This window comes from Chroicocephalus ridibundus, chromosome 11 (assembly GCF_963924245.1).
Source record: "Chroicocephalus ridibundus chromosome 11, bChrRid1.1, whole genome shotgun sequence".
Lineage (NCBI taxonomy): Eukaryota > Metazoa > Chordata > Aves > Charadriiformes > Laridae > Chroicocephalus > Chroicocephalus ridibundus.
This window is the reverse complement of record NC_086294.1, coordinates 1,371,087-1,391,284: the sequence shown is the minus strand read 5'-3', so window position 1 is coordinate 1,391,284 and position 20,198 is coordinate 1,371,087. Positions and strand designations below refer to the sequence as shown.

Below are 20,198 nucleotides of genomic sequence, written 5' to 3'. Positions count from 1 at the left end.
AAAGAATAAGGAAATGTGCAGCGAGAGGAGGTGAGACCCCTTGCGGGTAGCCAGGTGCTGCGAATTTGCTTGAAGTCCCCCCCCGCCACCTCCGGGGACCCACTGGTGGCCCTGTATGAGGTGCCTTATGTATAAGGTGGATTAACGCCGGAGCCCGGCCCGGAGCTGGCGCTGTGCGAGGCCGCGGGGAGCAGGTGCTGGATGCGTGTGGCACGTCCCCAGCCAAAAGCCAGGCCGGGAACACGGTGCGTTCCCTGGGTGAAGGGCTGCTCCCGGCGAGCAGGTCCGGGCGTAACAGAGCTGGCTCCCGCTGCCAGATGGGCCCTGCAGCAGCGCTTGCCTCCTGGCTTTTTTGCATCATGTGCCGTCGCCTTGCAAAAGCCGGCGGAGCTGCTGGCTTCAGCCAAAAGGCAGGCTGCCCAGTGACAGCTTTACACCGGGGACGCCTGTGGGGACAGGGTTTGGATGCCAGGCTGGTGTCGAAAGTGGCTTCGGAGTGTTAAAAGTGGTTTTGGGGCCCCCAGCTGAAAAAGTGCCACAGTTGGTGTTTTCAGCGCTGCCGTTGCACCACCCGTGTACCCTCGGAGGTCCTGCGCACTGACAGGGCTTGCTTTATCGGCGCCCCCCCCGCCTCGCAAAAAATAAAGCGCTCTGCGATCCTCTGTGTCGCGCTGGGCTGTGTGACCCGGCTTGCTGCCCCTGACGCAGTGAGGAGCCATCGGTGCGCTGGGTAAACTCTGGCAGAAGCGGGCAAGCTGCTCCCTCCATCTCCCAAGCACACCTCGGCTCTCACGTGTTCATCGAAGCAGTTCCATTGCGGGACAAGAGGCGACAGCGCGGGGAGCAGGGAGGCGTCCTGGCCAAAGGATTTGCTGATTGTCCCCCCCCGGCTTCATATTATGCAGGGTCCTGACCTTCTCTCACAAAGTCCACATGGAGATCGGACGCCTTTCCAGCGACGTGCCCGGCTTGGGAGAGCCTTTGCCTCGCCCCCAGCCCAAGCTGTGACGCCCCAGCAACGGGGAGCGTAAAATCCCGAGAGCAGCACGGACCATCCCTCCACCCCCCCCGGCGTGGGGCTGCGCTGGGGGCTGCGTGGCCTTCATCCCGTAAGGTTCTTCCTTCGTGAAACCCAAACTTCCGGCCCAAGAGAGAGTTTTTATCCATTTAATAAATGTTAGTGGATCCATCTGTGATTTACACCGTCGTCTTTTGATCCCCTGTAAACTGTCAGCAACCGCGGTATCCTGTGGCACTGAGGCCCCAGTTACGTGTTGGGTGGAGAAGTTAATTTTTGCTTGTTTTGAAGCTGTCACAGGTGACGAGGCTGTTGGCGGTGTGACTGTTGTTGTGCCGGGAGAGACATGAACAACCCGCCCTTTCCTCCTCCCCACATCACTGAGGGCTTCAGACCTCAGCCATCTCTTTCCCAGGCTGGAGCATCTCAGATACTCAGTTGTTCTTCAAAAAGAAGCTGTTTTCTACTCGATTGTGCTGGTGAAAATGCTTTGACTGTCTCCTCCAGGCCCCTTCCAGGTCACGTGTGTTAAGCTGCTCAGGTCTCAGCACCGATCCCTGGGGGGCTCCTGCTGGGCCCTCTCCCCTCGCATGCACCTGTGATCTTGCCCTCTGTCCTCCAACAGTCTCGTACTTTCCTGCCCTTTGTCACCAGTCACCCCGTCACCGAGGCCGCGGAAGGGGAAGTGTATGGCTGTGTCTCCTCTGGCCTCCCACCATGTGTCCCGTGGGGACGTGACCGGGCCGAGCTGAGAACAAGCAAAACCACAACAGAATAAATGGCTGCGTACGCGCACGCCTTTGGGTCGCTTGGGGGTTATTTTACAGGTATCTTCGAGCCTGCAGGATGAGCAAAGCTGGCTTTGGGGACGGAGCCACCAGAAGCTTGCTGACAGCTGGTGGCTGCTCAGCGCCGCCGTCCCAGGGACGCCTGGAAAGCTCTTTCCCTAGCGCTTCCTCCCACCTCTGCAGCAGAAGAGAGGACAGTCTCTGCAGCCAGGATCCCATGTCTGGGGAGCCACAGGAGCCAGCAGAGCGTCTTCTGAACTGGCTGCGAGACCTCGAGCAAAACAGCGGGTCTCACCTCAGCACGCTTTTCGGTGACGGTGTTCCCCCTTCCCTCCGCAGCAGCAGGCGGCTTGCAGCTTTGCCGGGATTGTCCCGTGCGACGGGATGGCACAGAGACCCCAAACGTGGCCAGATCCCACTTGGGGCAGTGCTGCAAAGAAGAAGAGCTGGCAGGTGACCCTGGAAGACTGCCATTTGTACAGCCGAGGAGGACGAAAGGGGGACAACACAAACTCGGGGGTGAAGAGAGGAGAAGGTGAGCGTGTGGTAGGGAGGGAGATTGTCTTTCTGAAGAAAAGTGCTTTGGGGAATTGCGAGTGGCAGGGAGCAGCCTGGGAACTGCGCTTGTGGCTCCTGGAGATGCCCTCCGTGCGCTCCCAAGGGAAGGAGGCCACGGTGGGGAGATGCTGTCTGGAAGTGGAGGTGAGGAGATGCTGCCTGGAGGTGAGGAGATGCCACCTGGAGGTGAGGAGTGCAGGGGTGAGCGGGGACCTCCGGCACAGCAGTGCCTGAGCGGCGCTGGGAGGGCAGTGGGCACACGGAGGGGGGATGAGCTGGGCAGCCCCTGGGGTTGGAGCAAGGGGCAATGGCTGGGTGGAAAACAGAGCCAGAACCTGCCTGCCAGAGGGGAGGTGCCAGGCTTTCTTTGTCCATGCAAGCAGGTGCAATGACATGTGTAAATATCCTGTTTCTTTCCTTGTTCCTCCTCTCTCAACCACTTACAGGAAATTCATTGTTGCCTCCTTGGTCAGGACATGCATCCGAGGGAGGTTCATTGGCACTCCCACGGCCAGAGAGGACAGACGTACCGGAGCCCGTCCCCGCAGCACAGACGGGTAGACCCGGAGCGTAACAGGGAAGTCTCTGATTCACTGTGGCAGGGGATGGAGACACATGCGGGCTGACTGGCCCAGCTGGGATGCCCTCTCAAATATCCACGGAAGCTCAAACTGCCCAGAAAGTTTTTAGCAAGCTGGGAACACGGGAATGAACAATTCAGGGCCTGCCTACAGCTGTCGGCACTGCTTGGATTTCTGCCCGAAAAGCTCCTGTTGTTTCTTTTTGACGACGTTTAACCATTTTATCGATTCCACGACTGTTCTGTCATTGTCCTCAATATCCCGCGGAGCGCTCTGTGGCGCTGGCTGAGCGCAGCAGCCTCCCCGCCTGGGACTGGGACAGAAGCTCTGGGTCTATCCCTCTTCTTCTGTTTCCTGGCTCCGATGGCGATCCCCAGCCTCCCGCTGAGACTGGCACGGCCTGACGCGGGGCTCGACTCTGCCATCGGCGGCTCCAGAAACCTGCGGCTGGAGGAGGGGAGCTGGGGAGGATGAATCTGTTCTTGAGTGATGGGGAAGCTTTTGACCATCTCGGTCAAGCGAAGTCTCGGTATTTAAGTTTGTCTCCTGCGTCCCACACGGTGGCAGGGGCAGGTTGATGTGTCGTCCCTCCCCCCCCGCCCCCCGGTCACAGCTGTTTGTGGGGCTGTGCCATGAGCTACAGCCACATTCGCACCAAAACCAGCATAAAGCCTACAAAAAAATATTGGAGTTTGGGAGAAGACAGGGTGGTAAATACCCAAAGTAAAACCCCCATCAGCAAAACAGCAAGACAAGCCTTTTGGATCTGTAAAACCTATGGATAATTCTTCAGGTTTGGATCTTTTTGCACTTATTAAAGAAGTTTTTTTTTAATTTTTAAAGAAAAAATAATATGCAGTTTCTGGCCTAACTTAATTTTAAACACATTTAACTGAGAATGAGTCACCTTAAAAGTTACTTCTGATAGGTTTTAAAATTGTGCCAGTCCTGGATTTGATTCATTCAGCGCACGGCAAAGGGCTCTAGGAATGGACATGGAAAAGGAAAATCACTTTGGGGCAGGGGCACGTGACGCCATGGGGTTTGTTAAAGACCCTCCAACTTGTTTGGCCCCTGCTGGACTTCTGCTGCTGGGGTCCCCCCGCAAATCCAGCCCCTCTGCACCCCTCTGCAGCAGAGGAAAATGCTGGATCAGCGTGAGGAGCTCCAGCAGCTGCCCTGGGCATCTGTTACCCAGCCCAGGAGGGATGAGAAGGTGGGGAGATGCTCTGCAGGCCCCAGGAGAGCCACCCGCCGCTCGGCAGCATCAGGAGGGCAGGTGGCAACGTGGTGAGGGGCTGAGGAGGCCCCTGCGGAGAGTGAGGGGGCGGGAAAGGGCACAATGGAAGCTAAGAGGGGGCAATGAGGGGAGGGAGGGAGGAAGAAAGAAGGGAGGAAGGGAGGGAGGGAAGGAGAGAGGGAAGGAAGGAGGAAAGGAGGGAGAGAGGCAGGGAGGGAGGAAAGGAAGGAAGGAGGTAAGGGAGAAGGAAGGAAGAGAGGGAAGAGGAAGGAAGGAGGGAGGGAGGGAGGGAGGGAGGAAGGAAGGAAGGGAAGAGGAAGGAAGAAGGAAGGAAGGAGGAAGGAAGGAGGGAGGGAGGGAGGAAGGGAGGGAGGAAGGAAGGGAGGAAGGAAGGAGGGAGGGAGGGAGGAGGAAGGGAGTAGGGAAGGAAGGAAGGAAGGAAGGAAGGAAGGAAGGAAGGAAGGAAGGAAGGAAGGAAGGAAGGAAGGAAGGAAGGAGGGAAGGGAGAAAGGGAGGGTACCTCAAGGAGGAGACATCAGACCTGTCAGAGCTGGCGAGGAGGAACATGGCTCCGGGTGCACGTGTGTGTGCTCAGCACCGAGGGACCGTGGGGCTCGGTTCTGGCTTTGTGTTAACAACCCAGACTTTGCTGGTGAACGGCAGGTTTGGTGGCTGCTGATGGGAACCTTCTCTGGGACATCTCCAAGTGCCCGAAATGCAACTGAGGAAGTTCCTCCGTGCTCCTCTTGGCATTGCATGAATTTTCAGGCAAAGCCACCAGTGAAAGAGGTGGTTTTGTCCGCTGCTGGGGCACTTCCTCCATCCTGTTTCCTTGCGTTGGCACAAGCGATTTCAAAAAGAACCAGAAGTTCTTCAGAAGGTAGAAGTTACTTTTGGATCAGGTGATCCAATTTAAGCACAACTGCGTGTCGGAGAACAGCTGGCCATTTGCTTGCCGGGGCAGGGGGACAGAACTGCTTCTTACCGCAACAGTTTGTATTTAGATTATTTAAAGGCCATTTGTGAATTTGTACCTCCTGCCTCCAATGCCAGAGATTAGGATGCATAATAATACAGAAGGAGAAGGGTTTTGTCCTGCTAGGAGAAGCTTGTTACGACAGGTCCAGGATATCCAGAGTTCTGAGTGAGCTAGAGACAGGTACCGGGCCTCTTCTGTGACACCAAAGAAAGTGTCACTGAGATTGACAGCTATGACACCTTCAGCCCACAGCAATGCACTGCCTGATGGAAATTTTCTTGCGGGCAAGGTGGTGGTGGTAACTCCTGGACTTTCCTTTGTGGTTGTTTCAGTTTGTTTCCCTTTCTCTGAAGTTTGAGATCCCAGGTTGTTCTGTGGCAGGATACTTCACTGGAAGAGTTTATAAAGAATCGTAGAATTGCCTGGGTTGGAAGGGACCCAGATCATCGAGTCCAACCATCAACCTAACTCTGACAAAACCCATCACTAAACCTTATCTCTAAGCACCACGTCTGCCCAACTTTTAAATACCTCCAGGGATGGATATTCCACCACTTCCCTGGGCAGCCTGTTCCAATGCTTGACAGCCCTTTCAGTGTAAAAATTTTCCCTAATATCCCGTCTAAACCTCCTCTGGTGCAACTTGAGGCCGTTTCCTCTTGTTCCATCGCCTGTTCCTTGGGAGAAGAGACCGACCCTCCCTGGCTACATCCTCCTTTCAGGGAGCTGTAGAGAGTGAGAAGGTCTCCCCTCAGCCTCCTTTTCTCCAGGCTGAACACCCCCAGCTCCCTCAGCCGCTCCTCACAAGACTTGTGCTCCAGACCCCTCACCAGCTCCGTTGCCCTTTGTTGATGTGTTATGAGAAATCCTATCTTCTCTGTTCCTACACTCCACAGTCCTTTGGTCATGGTGTCATGGTTTGAGGGTTGAACTGACTCCCGTGTTCAAGCCTGGGACAGCTGGTGCCATGGGACAGATTAGCAGAGACCTTGCTGCTCTGCTGCCTCAGTGGGTGATGGAGGAACCTCAGTTGTGCTCAGGGGTGGGTGATGGAGGTCACGTCAGTTGGGCTCAGGTGGTCAGTTTCACCTTCTGCCACATACCATCACAAACTCAGGGGTCCCTGACTGTTCCCAAGTTTCTGATTCCAGTTTTTGAAGGAGTCCAATCATTTTACAGTAACACACATCTTCAGATTTCAAAACTCGTGGCTGGGAATGATTCCAAATATTTCCTTCCTGGTTGTGATCTCCCATGTTCCACTGACACACGGTCTTGGACACAAGAGCATTTCTAGAGCTCTTCACCTGGGCTGAAAACCCACAGGATTAGCTCCTTGATAACTGTTGCTGTGGATACTCATCGGTCTGGTCTCTCGATGGAGAGGACGATGGAGAAATGATGCTAGAGCTGACTTACAGGTTGCCCTGCATCCGAGTACAGTCAAGCCTAGGATTTGCAGCCGGAGAAGGAAAAAGTGTGTTTTATGCGATGGGAGTCTCCGTGTGACAGACATGGCGACTTATGTATGTAAGTTCAGTCCAGAAGTTTTTTTTTTTTTCCTTAGAAATGCTTTGAACTGAAGGGCCGACAAATCCCCTCTGCGCCCGAGAGGCTTTTAGCCTGGCCAACTCACCCCAGGGTCGGCAAGCTTCTGCACCGGAATTGCCATGGTTCCTGCTTCTGTGGATGAACCGGCCTGGACCTCGGCTTACTGTCCCACTGGGAAATGGCTCTGCAGGGTGTAACAGAGGGAAGAATTTGTGTGAAATTGTACGTTCGGGTGGTGCTGCTGGGCAGAGCGCCTTTGGGGCAGGAGCTGTGCTGAGAAGAGCCTTCGTTACACCAGCTCTTCTGCCCGCAGGTCAGCAGACAGGGCTCCAGCTGCTCCTGGAGGAAACTCGGATCAGCAAGGGGAAAAAGTGGACTCAGAATCTGTTTTTTAAAGACACGAGGTTTTCAGCAGCTCCGGAGACAAGCAGTTCTCCTCAGTTCATGACTGCAGAAAGGGATGCGGGTCTCCCCAACCCTTCACTCCACTTTCTCCACTCCTTCAGGTCTGTTTTTCTAGAATTTTTTTTTCTATAGAGCTTGCCCACTAGCGTCTGCCCAACGTCGGTAAAGTGTGGGTTCTCAACATTGGTAAAGTGTGGGTTCTGTCCTTTTCCAGTTGCGACTTACCTTTGGTTTAACCTGGCAGCAGCTGACCACCACCCAGCCGTTCGCTCGCTCCCCGCAGCGGGATGTCCTTGACTCGGTGTAAACACTGGTCAGCAGCAACTAGAACACCACCGTGTTATCAACATTGTTCTCGTGCTAAATCCCAAACACAGCACTACACCAGCTGCTAGGAAGAAAATCAACTCCATGCCAGCCAAAGCCAAGACACCTTCTTTAGAGTTACCTTTTTTCACTTTCTAACAAAGGCCTCACTGGTTACAGAAGCCCAGAAAAATCAGATTTAGCCAGCTAGGCTGGAAAGTTTGTACTCCTCTGAATTTTTGTGCCTTTGCCTAAGGATGTGTAGTTTTTTTTCCCCCCTAATACAGCACTGCAGCCTGACCCTGCGAGCAGAGCTGGTCAGAGGAAGATGGTGAAGGAAAAGCACATGGAGGCAGGAGTCATCTAAGGATAAGGCAGGGCTCAGCTGCCTCCTCCGGGGATGCTCTGCTGTTTCGCACGGGATGACGTTGGCACGGGGGGATGTTGGCAGGCACAGGCAGGGGAGCATTCAGTGCTTCTCTTTGGCACAGGAGCCGAGAGCACAGCGGTGCCCCCGGGACGAGAGACCACAGTGCCCCACCACACCCCGGGTCTGCAGGACCAGCTCTCTCCCGAGGAGAGAGAAGGCAGAAGGCCGCAGGTGGAACACCTCCTAAAATGCCGTGGTGGGGTGCCAGCAGCAACTGGTGTGGGGAGACAGCACCTGCCTAACAAGGAACGCTTTCTCTGCAGCAGGGGATGCTACGGATGGGGATCAGCTGAGAATTTTCACAGCAGATGCAGCCCAAAGCATCTGCTCTGGTGCTGGTGAGCAGAACTCATCCTTCTGGAGAAGAGGACCAGGATATGATCTCACATGGGACACAGAAAAATGCATATGGGTCAATCCCACTGTCTTCATGTTCAGGCAGGACTGGGAATCACAGAATCACAGACTGGCAGGGGGTGACAGGGACCACTGGAGATCATCTCGTCCAACCCCCTGCCAGAGCAGGGTCACCCACAGCAGGTGGCACAGGAACACGTCCAGGCGGGTTTGGAATGTCTCCAGAGACGGAGACTCCACCACCTCTCTGGGCAGCCTGGGCCAGGGCTCTGCCACCCTCAAAGTAGTTTTTCCTCATGTTGAGATGGAATTTCCTGTCTTCCAGTTTGTGCCCGTTGCCCCTTGTCCTGTCCCCGGGCACCACTGAGAAGAGCCTGGCCCCGTCCTCTTGCCCCCGGCCCTTTAGGTCTTGCTGAGCAGTGATGAGATCCCCTCTCAGCCTGCTCTCCTCCAGGTGGAACAGCCCCAGGGCCCTCCGCCTTTCCTCAGCACAGAGACGCTCCAGGCCCTGAGCATCTCCGTAGCCTCCGCTGGACTCTCTCCAGCAGCTCCCTGTCCTTCTGGAACTGGGGAGCCCAGAACTGAACCCAGTGCTCCAGATGTGGCCTCCCTGGGACAGAGCGGAGGGGGAGGATGACTTCCCTCCACCTGTGGCCACGCTCTTTTCAATGCCCCCCAGGAGACCATTGGCTTTCTTGGCCACAAGGGCACATTGCTGGCTCATGGGCAGCTTGTTGTCCACCAGGACTCCCAGGTCCCTCTCTGCAGAGCTTCTCTCCAGCAGCTCAGCCCCCAACCTGTTACTGGTTATTCCTCCTGAGGTGCAGGACCCTACACTTGCCCTTGTTGAACTCTCTGAGGTTCCTCACCGCCCAACTCTCCAGCCTGCCGAGGACACAGCCTTCTGGTGTGTCAGCCACCCCTCCCAGCTTTGTGTCACCAGAAAACTTGCTGAGGGTACCCTCTGTCCCCTCATCCAGGTTGTTGATGAACATGTTGAATGAGACCAGATCCAGTACTGACCCCTGGGGATCACTGCTAGCTACAGGCCTCCAACTGGACTCTGCGCCGCTGCTCACAACCCTTTGAGCTCTGCCATTCAGCCAGTTCTCCATCCACCTTACTGGCCACTCATCCAGCCCACACTTCCTATGGGAAGAGACCGAAACCTGCAGGAGGACACCTGCAAAAGTCACAGGTGCGGTAGAAGAGCAGCCAGGGAGAAAGACAGCAGGTGGGATAAGGAATCCTAACGAGAAAGTAGAAATCAAGAGACAGCAGGGAGAAGGGCAGTGAGAAAGTGCTGCAGATGGGACCACGAAGGGGAAATCTCAACAACAAACCTCAGCAGAGAGGAAGGAAAGGGGAAAAGAATGCAAAGGACATGTTTTTCATAGTGTGATGGGGCAAAGAGCCAGGCGGGGAAATCCTGACCTCGAGCTCAACAGGGCCAGGCATTCCCTGGCTCTGCTCCCTGGGACCGCAGGTTAGTGTTTCTTTGTGCCTGATCTTTCTTGGCATCTCATGGCATTTTTAGACACATCCAAGCTCCAGCGGAAAGTGTTTAATCTCTTGCCGCATCAGGCAAAGATCTAACTGTGAATGTTGAGGAAAATGCCTCCTGGAGAAAACACGGCCCAGTCTTCAATTCCCTGCAGCAGGTTACCATCCACCCGCTTGCAGCTACAGGACAGACCTCAGAAGCCGCAACCGAGATTTGCCTTTCGGCAAGTTGAAGGGGACTGACGTTGTGAACAACAACAACAAAAATTACTTTTCTACTTCCATATCTTATTTCTTAGAGAAGTTCGCATCCGTCTGGTAAGAAAGAACAGGTCACAGTTATCCTTTGTACTAAAACCCCAACAAAACAATTTTCCGATCTCTTTTTATTTTCAAAATTGTTTATTCTCTGGACTCAGTTTTACAACGCTTTATTACTCAGAGAGGACTTTTCAAAGCTTGATGAGGAAAATGTAGCAATCCAGACTGTTTCTGTTGCTACCGTGAGCCAAAAATAATTTTCCAATTTGGGGACAAAATCCAACACTTTTCCTGAGAATACTGGAAAAAGACGACTTTAATCTTGGCTGCTGGGCAGACCTCTGAGAAGCAAAGCCCCCAGAGGCCGTGACTCAAAGGTATTTTGAAAACCCCCCCAGAAACAGTAAACAGGATCAGACTGACTGGATCAGCTGTCGGCTGGGCAATAAGAGAGGAAAGCTGAAAATGTTGGAAGAAAAGCAGTTTTGCTTGTGGGGGGGAACCTTAATTTGAGTATTTCCAGCTCCCTGTGCTGGTAGAGACTGTTGTGGGAAGGGAGGACAGCAGGCTCCCTTGTGCTGGGGTGGGGCTGGGGGGCAGAGCAACGAGCCGGGGTAGGGTTGTTGTCTGCTCTTCTGCAATCAAGGGGTGTCCAGCAACCCAAAAGGCAACAGAAAAGAGAGAAAAGAGCAAGAAGCCACAAAATGAACCAAAGTAGTTGAAGAAAACCCCACCAGAGACCACTTTTCTGAATCTGTCATTTATTTTTCTCCACACCAAAAGTGGAAGAGGAAAGGGAAATTAATTCAAAAGGCACCCCATGCTAAAGCCATCAAAAAAGACATCTTGAATTGTTGCAGGAAGGCTGGCAGCAAAGCCAGCAAGAGATGAGACCACAATTATTGCCGAGAGGCTGCCGTCCCCAGGCTCCCGCGAGGCAGACCCTCACCTCCACTTCGACGGCAGCCGGCCGCAGCCACGCAGGCAGGAGGAAGGGGCAGGCAGGCGTGAGCTCGTCCTCGCCAGCACGACATCTGAAGTAGCATTGGGTTTCCAAACCCTGTCCCGTTCAAATGCAGCAAGCAAATTAATCCTTAATTTGGGTAGCTCTGCTGGCTACAGTGACCATCTGGCAGAAGGGCGGTTTAGCAAGGGACAGTCTGACCCCGGGAGAAGTTTTGGAGCTGAGCTCCAAGCTCAGAGCTGCTTCTTGCTGCTTGGAGTTGAGTTATTTTACTTACCTCTAAAGTCTCCTGTTCAAGCCTTTCATCCCTCTCAGCCAAGAGATGCACGGGAGGTGTGGGATTGACAAGAACAGTGGAAAACAACCCTGCTGCAGTATTAGGTGAGACGACAGGCAATAACAGAAAATTGTAGTATAATTCACTAAAAATGTTCACTGCACAAGAGGGAAATCCCTAGGACACCAGGCTTTCCTACAAGTGCCTGTAAAGGAACAAAACCTGATGCTTTCTTGGAAAGTCTTACGACTTCCAACCCTGATTAAAATTTTTCTTGGCATTTTCCTTACTCGACTCGGTGGCAGGGTTGCCAACTTGGAAGGGTGCACAGGGCACCGGCCACCACAGGCCTAAGACAGAGGGGCAAGTGTCCAGTCCCCATTCATGATCCAAAGCCAGCAGCGGGAAGAGAAGCAGGACCAACAGAAAAGGCTCCAATTTGATGTAGATTTTAAGATGTTTCACTATTACAAGTTGTCCCACGGGTTTGTGTACGTGCGGGCAGTTTGGTTGCTAGGCTGAACTCCCCTGCAGAGGTACCTCGTTTGAACGTGTGCATAAAGTCCTCGTCCCAAGCCGTGTCCTGCTCCCAGCCTTGCTCGCTCCTTTTCTGATGGTTCAGGCCTGAAGGGAAGCTGCTCTTTTGTTTCCCATCTGGCTGTTGGTGGTGAGTGCCCATTTGCGCTTTGATCGTGCAGACACACAAACAGGTCGTGGTTCTGGGGCTCCGAGGTTCACCGAAGCGGCGCAGAACCCTTCAGCCCATCGGTAGTCATCAAGTGAGAGGGTCTGATGACCTTTCTCTGATACAAGCTGCTCGGTCATCTGAGAACAATTGTTATTTTTGACTATATCTGTGTTCTCCAAGGAGATGTGGGATGGAAATTAATTTTTCTTCCACACTTGGAGGGTCCTGAGTCCTGCACTTGGTCGCTCATCTTGTTTTTCACTCAATGCTACACTTTTGGTACACTCGGTAAGCCTGGTTATTTGTAACACTTTGCTACGTAAGTCTGTTCAATGCTTCAAGCCTTTATTGTGCGGCCATGCTGTGATCTACTTGGTGTGCTGCGATCCACGCGTCCTCCCCGGCCTAAAAACCCATCGCCATGTGCCAGTCCTCTGCCACTACCCATGAGGAAGGGATGCCGAGCCACACACCACCCCCGCCAGCTACAAGGTGTCGCTAGCAGGGCTCTTAGCGCCACTTCACATCTCCCCGAGGGGCCCTTCCTGCCCCGGATGAGGGCACACGGCCGGCCTCCGCCTCACAGGCCCCAGCCCTCCTGCAGGAAGGGGCCTCGGGCTCTCTGCGGTCCCCAGCCTGAGGCCGGACACCGCCTCCTGGTGTAGGGAGGGCGGCAGGGGAGGTGTCGGCGGCTACCGGGGCGCGGAGTGCCGCCCGGGCCCCCCGCACTACCCCAGGCCCAGGCCGGGCCCCGGCGCCCCCGTCCCTCAGCGGCCCCACGGCGGCGGCGCGGCCGGGACTTCTTCCCGCCCGGACTTCTCGCGAGAAACCGCCGTCACGCGCAGCCGCCGCCGTCACACCGCACCTCACGCAGCCGCCGGATCCTTCCGCGCGCTCTCTCCCCCTCCCCCTTCTGGAGAGTTCTGCACGGCGGCCGCAGGACAAATAGTCCCCGCCGCTCCCCCGCCTCTACTCCTCTCTCCCGCCCGGGCCTCCCCCTTCGCTCCCAGCCCTGCCGCGGGCCCCGCCGACCCACCGCCGTGCGGCGGCGGCGGCGGAGGAGGAGGTGGGGGGGGGTGGTGGTGGTGTGTGTGAGGGCGCTGCGGCGGAGTGATACGCGGAAGGCCGGCGAGGAGGCGCCAGCACATAAAGAGGCGGCGGAGGGATGCGGTAGGAGCTACGGCAGCGGCAGCCAGGTCCAGCCCCGCCGCCAGCCCCGCCGCGCGCCCGGCCGCCCGCCGGCCCCCTCCCTCCCGCTGCCGCCTGCTGGGGGGGGTCTCCTCTTCCCTTCCCTTCCCCCCCTGCTCTCTCTCCTTCCCCTCCCCCCTTTCCCCTCCCCCCCGCCACCTCCGCGCTCCTCCCCCCTCCCCCCCCCCTTTCTACCCCTCCCCCTCGGAAAATAGTCCCCGCGGGCTGCCCCCTCCCCGCCCGCCCCTCCTCGCCGCCTCGCGCACACAATGGCGCTGAAGAGAATCCACAAGGTAAGGGTAGGGCCGGGCCGGGCCCTGACGCCGCCGCCGCTACCGGGGCCGGCCCCGCCGCGCCCGCCGGGCCCTCGCCTTACATAACCCCGCCAGGCCGCCGCCGCCCCGGGCCTGGCGGTAGGCAAGGCCGCGCCGGAGCCCCCGGTGCCGGGTCCCGGCTGAGGAGGGAGGGGGAGGGCGGTACGGGCGGCCTTGCCCGCCCGAGGTGCGGGGACGGTGGGCCCCGCCGTGCCGGGAGCGGGTCCCCCCAGGCCTGGCCTGGCGCTTTGTTCCTTCCCTCGGGGAAGGGCCCCCCTCGCCGTGGGCCTTGGGGTTCGTGGCCTGTCCCCGGGGCGGGGACAGGCCTAGGCGGCTCCTCCGGAGCAACGTGGCCCACCCCAACCCCCCCCCCCCACCCCGGAGGCCGGGCCGCGAGGGGGCGCCGGCGGTGGGGCAGGGCAGGGCCTGGGGGTGCTGCGGGGAACGGCGCCGGGCCTGGGGGCAGCGAGGAGCCCCGGGCTGGAGCCGGGCCCGGCAGTCCCCGGAGAAGGAGCCCGGAGGAGCAGAGCGCTGCCCGCCTGGAAGTTGTGGCGTGGCTCCTCCGGGAGCTGCTTCCTGTTCCCCAAGGAGCCCCGGTCCCGGTAGGGCTGAGCGTAGTAAACTCGTCACGTTGAACTAGTCAAAATAGCGCGATTTATTGTTTTAATGGAGCCAGCGGTGCTCCGCCACCTGAGTCATCGAGTAGGCTTGTAGGGGGAGGCGTGCGAGGTGCCTTCTTCTCCCGGAGCAGGGGGTGCACTGCGCTTGGTGTCCCGGCCTTCTGGAAAAACACTGCTGCTGAGCCCCCCTCTGGTCTTAGAACCGTACTTTGCTTGATCATCATAGTATCTTTTATGGGGGGAAAAAAAAGAGGATTGTTGAAGTACACTTTTATTACCTCGGTGAGTCAGACGGGGAATTTATATCCTCTTCCCTGCAAAACGTGTAGCTGTCAGTTTGGAATCTCCATGTAAGGTTTCAGGTGTAGAAGCCAGCCCTCCTATGGGGATTGTGGTCTCTGTTACTGTGTAAATCTAATTTTTGTCTAGAACCAGATGTGAACATGCTACCTAATATTTAAGATCAGCCTGCTAGCTCTGTTTTGTATGTAGCGTCAGATTTGGGTTATGTGTTAACATCTTTGCTTTGATTGTAGGTTATCTTGAAGTTTTTGTGAAGCTTCGTGTGTTGTACTGATCAAATTAAAGCTAAGGTGGAGAAGAAAATTGGAAGAGAGCTTGAAGGTTTATGTATGCTTGTGGAATAAGTAGAGCTTGAAAGGAAGGATTTTGAGTATAATTTTAGTGTATTGAAATTTCCAGAGAAGGGTATGGTAGCGGGTTACATAAGGAAGTTGTGCTCCAGCTGGGTATCGTTTTTCTGCAACATTCCGTCACTTTGGCGATACTCAATGCGCCGTGGAGATGGTTCCCCAGCGCGTTTGTGGGCTCGCAGGTGTTCTGAAAGAGCCCTCCCTCCTCGGGAGCGGATCCTGGGCCTGCTGTCGGAACAGGCCGAGGAGATGCGGCAGTGAATGCTGAGCAGGGTAAATGTGACTGCTGGGGGCGGGGGGCACACACAGATGGTACAGGCCTTTTGTAGGGAGGGTGTATCTTCTATCGGGTAACTCGGGAAGCAGGAAAAACTGCTTCATTGTAGTTTAGTGCGTGCTGAGGTTCAGGATTCAACACTCTTCTCGGAGCACTTCTGTTTCTAGTCTGTGGTTTTTAACAGGAGAGAAGCTGAATGTGTCGAGTCTTTGTTAACATGGGCCGATTCTTCATGCTGCTTTTCAAAGATAAAGAGTCCTGAGGGATAATGGGGACTGTGTACGGTTACGAGAGTCTCTTAAAGCCTTGGGAAGTAGTGAGAGCGTCGCCGAAGCAGTGGTGTATATTGAGCTCTGCAAAGTACCAAGTATTTCAGTGGAGTAAGTGTGAGGGCTGTTGAGGAGAAGGGGGATGATAGGGCTGTAGGCAACACTTCAGCAAAGTATGCGAAGGGAAATAAAACTGCTTGTTCCAGCAGTCCAGGTGCTTTAAGTTAGATGAGAGTTAAGCTACAGACTAGAAAGGAGCAGTCTTGAGTTACTGTGGTTGTCTTGCTTAACTACTTAAGTGATAACCACTGGTTGTTTACACCAGCTATTTTAAACGCCATGGAGAGTGTTCATATCATCGTCTTGTTTTTGTTCTGGTCTCTGTGAAAAGCAGCGGTATCTTGCATGTAGCGACCATCCCTGTCAGGATAAGGAGGGGAACAGCAAGTTTCCAACCTTTGCTGTTGTACCTTGTGGCAAGAACAAAAGCCTGCAGAATGTGGATCAAGTAGGAATAATCCCAATAGACTTGAGTACAAAGAAGCAATGAAAAAGGAAAGCTGCTGCTTAGGCAGTTCTAAAGGATATTATCAAGTCTCGATATGTCAATGTGCAAGTCTCAGTCTTGCCACTGGCTCTTGTGCTTGGCAGTTTGGGTTTTATGCTCGACTGCAGGCTATGGGGTTTTCTCCAGAACTTTTGTGTCCTTCGATACTGTAGGGGTGAGAACTTGGAAACAAGCAGAAAGTAAACCTTTGATACAGTGTTACCTGCAATGGCCTTTTGCGTGTTGAGCTCTTCTGGGCTGGAAGAGGGGCAGAACAAGAAGTTTTTTGCAGCTGGGTAAGTAGTGGTGTGGCTGGTGCATGAGGTAGCGCAAGAACCTGTGTGGTCCATCCCAGCATGTCTCTGGTGGCATGGCTACTCTTGGGGTTATCCAGAGACTGGAGCTGGGATAACGTGTCTGCACGCACCAGCAGCAGCTGTTGTTTAAGCAGATGCTCCCAAAGAGCTGGGACTGGAGACCTGCTCTCAGATTGCTGCTTGTGTTATTCACCGCAGTCTCTCAGGCAGTGGTGGTCTTAGTTCTTGTTAGGTGCTTACGTGTCCGAAACTTGGAACTCTTGTGAGAAACGTTTGGGCAGTGATGCCAGCCAGAGTCCCCCTGAAGTGTGGGGATAACAATTTCATTGTTATTTTTATATATATAACAATGATCTATTTTAACACGGGTATATTTTTCTAAGAAATGCAATGTGAAGATAACCAGGGGTAGGACGGGAGCGATACCAGAGGGCTATAATGAATGGCTTCCATTTTAGGGTTTAAGCCAGAACGCTTCGGTTTAAGCCGCATGCCCATCTGTGTTGCTTATCCTTAGGAAATGTGTTACCTATAACTGAGTAACTAGGGCACGGTTTGGAGCTCTTTGAATAGGAGAGCAAGTAAAAGGCTAGTTCACTGTCTTTTATGGGTTCCCCCATATATTAACTGCTTGATGGACCCTACACTGAGGGGGAAGGGGAAATTGAAGCTGTGCTCCAGCCCTTCTGAAGCAAAACATTTTCTTATAGCAGAGGAATGGTGGCTTATTCCTGCTGGTAACGTAGAGGCCCAAAAAACAGGTAGTGCTTTGTGGAACTATACCACGTGTTCCATAGTGATGTCCCTGTTCAGCTGCAGCAGATGATGGGTACGCCTCTAGCTTGGAGCTGCTCGACCTCCTGAGGTGCTTAAGTATCACTTCTGCCAAAATGAACTCTGCCCGCGGGTGGGATGCAGTAGACTTGCTGGCTGGTTGAACGGCATTAGCGTTCACCGAGTTGTACGTGTGCTACCTGTGCTGAGAAAACTTTGTGTTATTTCTGCGCTACCAGTTCTGCTTTACAGTAGCCAGTGGGAACAACTTGGTTCTTCCGTTACGGCCTCTTGCTGCGTTCGTGGAGCTGCTAGTGCAGCCCATCTGTGTTAAATATCTCGGGTGTCGTTAGTACAGAGAATGCTGGTTAAGCTTCTGTTAGCTAGCTAGGCTTTTTGATACTCGGCTTCCACACCACGAGGAAGTTAGACATTGCTTTGGTCTTGCTATTCAGGCTTTAGAAAAAAAAAAAAGTAGCAGTTACATCAGAGCTTGTTTATAACGTGTACCTTGGTTATTGCCGTATTTCATGCAGCTTGACTCTTCTCATGCTCCTCACTTAACCGCTTGCTTTCTCACTTTTGCTGAGTCTTGTAAGAACTCAAAGCCAGTGTATCTGAGCCGTTTCAAGCATTGAAAAAGCCGATTCTGTGAAAGGGAAGGGATTAAAATCTTTCTGAAGACTAAAATGCTTTTCTTAATAGGGGTAGTAGCCTTAGAATGGCAGATGCTGTGGGATCACAGAAGTCCTGTAGGCCAGGAGAGCACCTGTGGGTGCTGTAGGGAATCGGTGATCTGACCTTGGTGTGCAGGTGTGGGTGCCACCTCGTACAGGGTCTGGCTTGGCAAGTGGAGAGCAGAGCTGAGCGAAGTGCGTGGTGGATGTGGGCTCTTACCCCTCACTCGACACAGTACCTCCAGTGACAGACAAAGGTAGAACCGTCTGGCCCAAGGAACATGCAGCAGGCTCTTGCCCAACCTGATGTCTGTGTTGGCCCTGCTCAGGTGGCTGGCAGCCACTCCTGGCGCCGTGGTCCTGCTGCTGAGGTAAGGCAGAGTGCTGTCAGTTTGACTTTGGCCCTCGTTCCGTATTGCTTGGCACTGCTGCCTTGAAAGCCGCTAACAATTTGTGGCTAAGTGGCTGAAAGTTCCTTTTTGTTTAGATAAATCACAATTTTTGTAACGTAGGCCTAGATTGCTTGTCACAGAAGGGTTCGTGGGCTTCAGGCAAATAGACTTGCTAAAGGCAGATTAAAAGCTTACACCAGCAACCTGAAGCAAAAATTAGGCTTATAATCAAGCTGATGATGTGGTCTCTGAGTAAATTACAGTTCAGTTCTGGAGTAGGGAGGAAAAACCATGGAGTCCAAGCTAAAAGGACTTTGGATAATCTTTGTCTGTTTGGAGGGGTACATCTGGTGTGTTGGAGTGTATTTGGGGAGCTCTGTTGTGTACCAAGGTTTATTAAAATAGCTGGAACTGACTGCTAAAGGCTGGTGGCGTTTACTTGCTTGATTGGCTTCTTGATGTTGGTTATTCTTACTAAAGGCTGTATTAGCATTAACTTAGTCCTTAAAACTAGTCTTATCTTCTGGATGGAGCAGTTTTTACCAGGAGCGTGTTAGCCTGGGGAGGGAATTGTCTAGAGGAATAAATTTGAACTTCTCTAACAAATGTCTTTGGAGTTTACAATTAAAACTAATTATAACTTGAAACATGTGCGGGCTTAAACTTGAAGGTAAGACTTAAAACGCTTGTGTTTGATAGTGCTTTAAAAACTTCTTGTGTGGTTTGTGAGCTCCTTGGTCAAGATGCATTACAGTCCAGTGTAGCAGCTGCTGGGATGGAGGGTGGTGTGGGTCTGAGGGAGACGTGTGGCACTGGCTGCCCGGCGTGCCCGGAGGCCCGTGACTTGGGAAGCACAGCTTGGCGTAAGCACGCTCCTCTTCCTTAAAATGCCTTCCTGGAATTCCTGAGTAGGAGTTTTTTTTTTTTTTGGGAACATAAGAACACAATTAAATCTACTTCTGGAGCCTAAATGTCCATTTCTTGTGTGAGTTTTGTAGCTTTTGGAGTATCTGTTTCAGGGATGTAATGTCAGTAGTTCTGTTCAACTTGGCCTTTGGGCTAGACACCTGGAACTTTGCTTTGCTTTGCACCATGCTTCCACTTCCTCATTTTTGCTGAGGAACTAATTAATACTTTTAACTGTAAGATGGGTCAAGTTAATGGTATGATCCGCAGCAGTAGGCCCAACCCCAGGGGTATTCTGCTGTAGGGGAGGTGGCAGAAACTTTAAGCTCTGTTAAGTTGGCTTCCTAGCCGAAGGCAGTTCGGTGTGAGGTGGCCTCCTGGGAGCTGAATAACTCAAACTGAAACTTCATCTAAAGGCTGCTTGAGTCTTCACTTTTAACTTCCTAAAGCAAAGCCTTCTGCACGTGCTTAAGGATCAGAAGCTGTCTCGAAGGGTAACCAGCTACGGCTTTCTTCAGGTTTTGGGTTAAAATCAGCGTTGTCAAGATCAGACTTGGTTATTGCCTTCCCTAGAACACAGGGAAATACAGCGGTCTTGCAGCTTAGGATGCGATGCGTGCAGTCACGGGTGGTTTGTGGATGATACTGAACTGTAACTGAATTCCATAAAAAAAACTTGTTCCAATTTTATGTGAACTCCAGAGTCATTTGTTCTGAGTTACAAACCAGCTGGCTCTCTCTGGAAGCAGAGGCCTCACTAGGTCTGACGTTGTGCTAGCAGTACCTTGGAAGCTGCAGAGAAGTCTTCAAAAGGCGAAGTAACCTCTCGGACAGATGGGAAAGCGTGGCACTGTGCTGTGGATGCTCCTCTCCCTTGTGCCTGGGTAAATGCAGCCATACGTAGCCACCATTCCTGTTTTTAAACTTGGCTCGGCAGGTCTGACCAGTGACTAGTGGAAGTCTTACTTGAAGAGAATGGCGTGTTAAAGCGATTGTCTGTGCCCTGCCAGGAAATGAGTAATGTGTTAGCCTCTCCGGAGCATGGAGGCAGTTGAGGGTCTGCTGCAGCTAGAGGCTTTGCTTCAGAGTGTCCTGTTATCCGACCTGTTGTTCTCCGAAAGCTGGGAGGTTTTCTATTACAGGGGTTTCAATTGAGAGTTGTGGCTGAACTTTTCCAAGCGAAAGGAGCTTACGCGTTGCTTTTTACACAGGCCTTTTAATCTGTGACGTTTCCATCTGTGAATTTATAGAGCAGAACCTGAAATGCTGCCTTAGGTGAGAGCTGCATCACTGAGACAAGTGGTATGAGTTTTCATTGTAAGCCATCTCTTTCTGGTGAGCTACTGTACACCGCTTCA

The 20,198-nt window shown here is 53.5% G+C and overlaps 1 protein-coding gene across 3 annotated transcripts in view; it reads left to right on the top strand.

Annotated features, from left to right (window-relative positions):
• The first annotated feature begins 12,797 nt into the window (after nucleotides 1-12,797).
• The window catches only part of UBE2D2 (ubiquitin conjugating enzyme E2 D2), a 30,490-nt gene continuing 23,089 nt past the window's right edge, over nucleotides 12,798-20,198 (top strand). The window contains exon 1 of one of the 3 annotated variants that reach the window (XM_063349385.1): nucleotides 12,798-13,387. In XM_063349385.1, coding sequence (XP_063205455.1) covers nucleotides 13,364-13,387 — 24 coding nt within the window. In that variant the 5' untranslated portion in view covers nucleotides 12,798-13,363. Of the gene's footprint in view, nucleotides 13,388-13,857; nucleotides 14,011-17,769; nucleotides 17,914-20,198 lie in introns of those variants that run through there. The other 2 variants (XM_063349386.1, XM_063349384.1) reach the window with 2 other exon arrangements.